The 6778-nt window shown below is 37.7% G+C and overlaps 1 protein-coding gene across 1 annotated transcript in view; it reads right to left on the bottom strand.

Annotated features, from left to right (window-relative positions):
• Positions 1–4836, bottom strand: part of rxfp2l (relaxin family peptide receptor 2, like) — a 31827-nt gene extending 26991 nt beyond the window's left edge. The window contains exons 1-2 of the mRNA XM_039006110.1: positions 4709–4836; positions 252–380 (exon numbers count right to left, since the gene is read on the bottom strand). Of these exons, the coding sequence (XP_038862038.1) occupies positions 252–380; positions 4709–4781 (202 nt within the window). The 5' untranslated portion in view covers positions 4782–4836. The remainder of the gene's footprint in view (positions 1–251; positions 381–4708) is intronic.
• Between the last annotated feature and the right edge of the window lie 1942 nt (positions 4837–6778).

Consider the following 6778-nt stretch of genomic DNA (forward strand, 5'->3'; position numbering starts at 1 on the left):
GAAGACTATTGATCAGATATGAAAATATCTGAAAGGTTATATTGGGAAATTATAACTTTGTAATCTAATAACTTTCCCTGGTGCCCTCGAATTCATAGTTAATTAGTTACGTTATTACTCAAGTGATCGCGTAATCCCTAATTACAGGAATCTTTGATAAAAACTATAAGTCTTCAATTTAATGATAGCAAAGACACGACAACAATAGCCATCTGTCTACACTCTTGTAGCTGCTGTTGTTCAAGGCTCACCGCAGTTCTCCTCATCAGCTCCGTTAGCACAGTCTTGGACCCCATTGCAGTGGTAAAGCTGGGGCAGGCACACAGACAGGTTGCCACAGGGGAACTGGCCCAGTGGACAGACAGGGTAGAGGCTGCTGTCTGTGGAGGATTTTAAAGGAGACACTAAAACATCTCTGATTCAATCCAAAAATATCTTAAAAGCCTTTTCGAGTAGCATGGACGTATTTCTAGTATCAATGGATAGAAGTAATCAAAAACAAGATAATGAAGTCAAATAGAAAATAGAGAAATGAAGACATATGAAATGAAAAATGTATGATACATTGAAACATTGTATGAGCACAATGGCTTTGTAAATGGCCTGCTTGGAGGTAAACAAGTACAGCTAAGTGCACTTATTTGTCACTGTCATATTTCATGTAGAGACCATAGGTTTATTCTAAATTATGCAAGATATTTATTAGCTGAGTACCTATGGTTAAGTACAGTGATTAAATAAAAACAAATGAATAGGCTTTTTGAAATATAACAAATACACAGTCCTACGTTAAAGACGTTGAATTAATAGATTATACATGACATCTATGATGATAGTTTTGCCTCCTTTCCAAGATGTCTGAGTTCATGATGCTGTCAGGTCACATGACTGATGGAAGCTGTGCTTAGAACTCTGACTGATCTGCCACCACTCGTGTGACCTCACATCCTCAAGACATCACGCAGGTTCCCCTGTGTTCCCCCACATTCCCTATGGTGGCAGTGGAACAGCTCCGGGGTTGGATGAAGTTTTTTTCCTTAATTATTACACAATTTTTCCACATTTCATCTGTATCTAAAAAAACAAGACATTATAAAAGTCAACTTTACAGTTCATTGGTTTGTATTTGTACATTTGAATGAGTTACCCAAGGGAATGAAGCCATTAGACAGTTTCACACTTTTACTACTGTATGTTTAATTTTACACAATGTACATCCTACATGTGATGCTCTGCATAATCACAAGCAAAACACCACTCCATGGGGTAACTCTTTCAACTGTTTAATTTCCCTCATGCTCAAAGGGTTAGTTCAAATGCTGACTTGAATATTGAAATATACACTTAGCATTAAAATGTGCCGATAATAAATCTTGCATTTTAATTCTGTATCTTTGAAATTCAAGACAACCGGTTTCAGCTCATTTGAATAGTCTTGTAGACTGTAATTGTATGTGGAGAATTTGTGATCTGTCTCAGTGTTCAAAGATTGTGGTTCATTCTATCATACATTGCTTCTGTTCAGTGCAGTTCCTAAATGTGGGTCTTACATAAGTGCTTGTCATAAAACAACAGCAAGTCATTCCATGTTTAACACTATTTCACAATCTGCAAACAAACACAGCAAAATGTGCAACAAGGTTAATCTAAACCAAACAGATATAGCAAATAAATTGCTACAAAAATCAAACATTGCAACAAGTGGCTGCTTGCTTGTAATCACACTGTGAAAATCTCCACCCACATGCTGCTTGCGTGAACCACCACCAATGAATATGTGTATGATATTTGAATCTGTATCTAAATTAGTGTACGTCTACTCTAGAGAGACCCTATTGTGTTCAGGAATGCTATGTGGCATTTTGTCATACTTAAATAAATAATAATAATTTAAAAAAAATACAATAATAAATATATACATTACCAGTCAAAAGTTTGGACACACCTACTCATTGAAGGGTTTTTATTGATTTGTGCTATTTTCTACATTGTAGAATAATAGTGAAGACATCAAAACTATCAAATAACACATATGGAATCATGTAATAACCAAAAAAGTGTTAAACAAATCAAAATTGATTTTAGATTCTTGAAAGTAGCCACCCTTGGCCTTGATGACAGCTTTGCACACGTGGCATTCTCTCATCCAGCTTCAAGAGGAATGCTTTTCCAACAGTCTTGAAGGAGTTCCCACATATGCTGAGCACTTGTTGGCTGCTTTTCCTTCACTCTGCGATCCAACTCGTCCCAAACCATCTCAATTGGGTTGACGTTGGGTGATTGTGGAGGCCAGGTCATCTGATGCATCACCATCACTCTTCTTCTTGGTCAAATAGAAAACCAAATGATAGTCCCACTAAGCGCACACCAGATGGGATGGCGTATCGCTGCAGAATCCTGTGGTAGCCATGCTGGTTAAGTGTGCCTTGACTTCTAAATAAATCACAGACAGTCACCAGCAAAGCACCCCCACACCATCCCACCTCCTCCTCCATGCTTCACGATGGGAACCACAAATGCGGTGATCATCCGTTCACCTACTCTGTGTCTCACAAAGACACGGCGTTTGGAACCAAAAATCTAAAATTCGGACTCATCCAACCAAAGGACATATTTCCACCGGTCTAATAGCCATTGCTCGTGTTTCTTGGCCCAAGCAAGTCTCTTCTTCTTATTGGTGTCCCTTAGTAGTGGTTTCTTTGCAGCAAATTGACCATCAAGGCCTGATTCACACAGTCTCCTCTGAACAGTTGATGTTGAGATGTGTCTGTGACTTGAACTCTGTGAGGTGCAATCTGAGGTGCAGTTAATTGCCGATTTCTGAGGCTGGTAACTCTAATGAACTTATCCTCTGCAGCTAAGGTAACTCTGGGTCTTCCTGTCCTGTGGTGGTCCTCATGAGAGCCAGTTTCATCATAGCACTTGATGGTTTTTGCAACTGCACTTAAAGAAACTTTCAAAGTTCTTGAAATGTTCCACATTGACTGACCTTCATGTCTTAAGGTAATGATGGACTGTCATTTCTCTTTCCTTATTTGAGCTGTTCTTGCCATAATATGGACTTGGTCTTTTACCAAATAGTGCTATCTTCTGTATATCACCCCTACCTGACAGACTGTCTCAAACGCATTAAGAAGGACAGAAATTCCACAAATGAACTTAACAAGGCACACCTGTTAATTGAAATGCATTCCAGGTGACTACCTCATGAAGCTGGTTGAGAGAATGCCAAGAGTGTGCAAAGCTGTAATCAAGGCAAAGGCTTGAAGAATCTCAAATATAAAATATATATTTTTGATTTGTTTAACACTTTTTTGGTTACTACATGATTCCATATGTGTTATTTCATAGTTTTGATGTCTTCACTATTATTCTAGAATGTAGAAAATAGAAAAAATAAAGAGAAACCCTGGAATGAGTAGGTGTGTCCCAACTTTTGACTGGAACTGTGTATAACCTTTATTTCAACAGAGAGTCATCTCTTTCACAGATAAGCACTGCATACACATTAATATAGATCAATACACATCAATATAAAGTACACACATCACTATTCACATCAATACACAAAAAGCAAAACACATTCATAGAAAACAAACACATTTTTCAGTAATAATGTGTTCAATGAGCTTTTTGAATTTCCCTAGAGACACCAATTCATCCAACTTTAGAGAGCCTTGGAGACCATTCCACAAGCAAGGTGCAAAAAACCTAAAAGCTGATTTACCGAACTCAGTGGAGACTGGGTCTGGTATCTCGTACGTCTATAACAATGACGTAAGGTACGGTGGAAGTTCATGCTATAGGGCTTTAGAAACAAAAAGAGTGCAATGCATCGATCTACGACACTTCAGAGAGGGCCAGCCTACTTTCTGATACAGAATACAATGCTGTACTGAACCTATCGTCCGTAATAAAGCGTAGTGTGCTATGATAAACTGCGTACAATGGCTTCAATACAGTGGCAGCTGCATTTATATATTTGAACAATATCGCTATAACCAGTCTATAATCAATAAGTTTACTGCTATTTAATGAAAAGCATGGCCAATTCCTATAAAAGAAGGCCATTTTAATTCTTAATTTCTTAACTCAACAAATTTCTTAACAAATGTCTTAATCCTTAAGAGTCCATTGACGTACCCGTGCGTCAATCTAAATAACAGAATAAAACATTCCCCATCAAAATATGTCAGTTTAAGCTAAATATATAAAAGAATTTGCATGGGCTGCATCTCAAATCCACCACATCTGCATATGTCAGATTTCCGCATCTACGGTGGAAGGTGGCAGAGTTACAGCCAATGACATATATAAACCCTGGATTATATAATGGATGTTATACTAGAACTCTTAATTTCTTAACTAATTCATCAAATTTCTTAACTAATGTGTTAACTAACTCACTTATTGGACTAATGCAAAACAAATATAATGTAATGTTATGGGTCAATGCCCCCATTCTACTCAGGAGGGATATTCATATATTATTTAGTAGACATTAACAGGCAATTCAAACCTGTGTATGTTATCACAAATAAGGTGTACTTTCAGTGCCATCCAATAGCACTTTGATTCCCTTTCCTCATTTTCACTAATGAGAATGACATGATTCATAGAAGCAGGATAATCATTGATTTTGTCAATGTCTGAATCCCAGTCTATACAGTTATTATCCTATTATTGATACCAAAATTAAAAGACTTACCTATGACAGCTGTCAGAGAAAGATAACCGAAGATGCATAGAGGGTGCATTATAGGAGCAGTAACGAGATGCATCTCTCTTTTCGTAATCCTGATCCAAGTGATCGCAAGTGAGAATGAGGCTTCACTGCACTGACTCCACCAGCTTTTGGTGTCAGATCTCTCAAACACATAGCCTCTTGCATTTAAGTGTGTGCTGCATACACACACTCTCTATCTCTCATTTTACTCTCTCTCACTTATTCACTCACTTACTTGTTCTCTGTCTCTCACATACATACACACACACACACACACACACACACACACACACACACACACACACACACACACACACACACACACACACACACACACACACACACACACACACACACACACACACACACACACACACACACGGCTGAACATTCGCTTATACAATTACTCTGCCAATGTGGAAAAAAGAGAACAATACAACAATAGCCATTATTGGTTATTGATCATCTCTTGACTACGTCCTGCCTGGGTACTGTACATTGCATCTGTCTGATCAATCACTGTTTATACCTTGGATTGGTGCTGAGATTTCAGGTGCAGCTCATACAGAAAATTGTTTCATTTATTGTCTGGATGAAATCCAATATCTGATTCCAAAACTAAGTGAGGTGATCACGGTGTGTCATCATAGAAAAGACAGGAGTGCAATGAAACCTTACAATTCTCTCTCAACTGAGAAACAATTGATAATATCAATAATATATATATATATATTTTAACTAATCTAAATCTATATTTTTGATGGAATCATATTATTCACCAGATGCAAGAATGAGAAACCATGCCTATTGCATCAGCTGAAATTCCGTTTCAGATTCAACACAAATATACTGTACAGTTTTTCAAACGGAACCTACAGAGTGCTTTGTATTTCTGTATTTTTTTAGCTACTTTATTACAAAATCTGACATTACAATTGGGTTTACAATGATTTTTTACTGTAGTTCTTTTACTTAAACACCACCACCTATCAGGAGTGCTGGGCAGGGAACATTTTTACATGCCTTCAGATATGACATCGGTTATGTCGACGTAATCATTCATCAACAAGCTAACTAGCAGCATGCTAAAGAAGTAAACCAAAACGTTCCCTTGTATTTTGAGTAAATATTTGAGTTTTCATTTACCCCATTTGATTTATCTAGCTTACTTTAGGAACAATGCCGAAGATCGTCTCACAAAGTGCTGTTTGTTCAGACACCCGAGATCGAGAGGAATATGATGATGGAGAAAAGCCTCTTCGTTATTATTGTTTGTGTGGTTCTCTGTGAGTAGCTAGCTAACTATTTAGCAGCTATTCAACTAGCTAGCCAAGTTGCCTAGCTAGCTAACGCTCATATTCAAGCATTCATAAACAACGTTTAATCAATGTGTGTAGTAGCATTATGCGTAGAAATTTCAGTATTTTTTCTGTAATCAAGAATAAATTGGCAGAGCTATCTAGCTAGCTTTAAACACACTAACGTCCTGGGCCCGGTTTCCCAATAGCAATGTAATTTAAGATTATGAGTGGTTTAACAATGCATTTTTCCTACAACGGCTGAAGATATAACATACATTTCCCAAAACACCATGCATAGAAAATGTTTGCATTTCTTTGAGGCATGTGTCGATACTGATGTTTTATTTTTTTTCGAAAGAAAGGTAACACTTCTCTCGGATCAGCTTTCTCCATTCAAATCTTACCTTAACATTAGAATTATTCCACAATACTGTCGATGGATCAGCTCCTACAAAGACATTATTACCTATGGTTTCAAATATTGAGGAGCTTATTCTAATGCTTATCCTATAAGAATTCATTAAATCAAGATCATTAAAGCCAATTTATGCTTGATCTGGTAGGGTGATCCAGAGGCTCCGTACAGAGGGTGTGACCCAATTGCAGACCTTCCGGAGGCTTGTAGAGATCAAATCGAGCTCCATACAAGCCAATTCATGCTTACTCCAACAATGTGAGCTGGATGCTCCGTATGGAGGGGTTGACACAATTGCAGAGGCTTGCGGAGTCCAAATCGAGCTCCGTACCTCAT

Source organism: Salvelinus namaycush, chromosome 12, assembly GCF_016432855.1.
Source record: "Salvelinus namaycush isolate Seneca chromosome 12, SaNama_1.0, whole genome shotgun sequence".
NCBI classification, from domain to species: domain Eukaryota; kingdom Metazoa; phylum Chordata; class Actinopteri; order Salmoniformes; family Salmonidae; genus Salvelinus; species Salvelinus namaycush.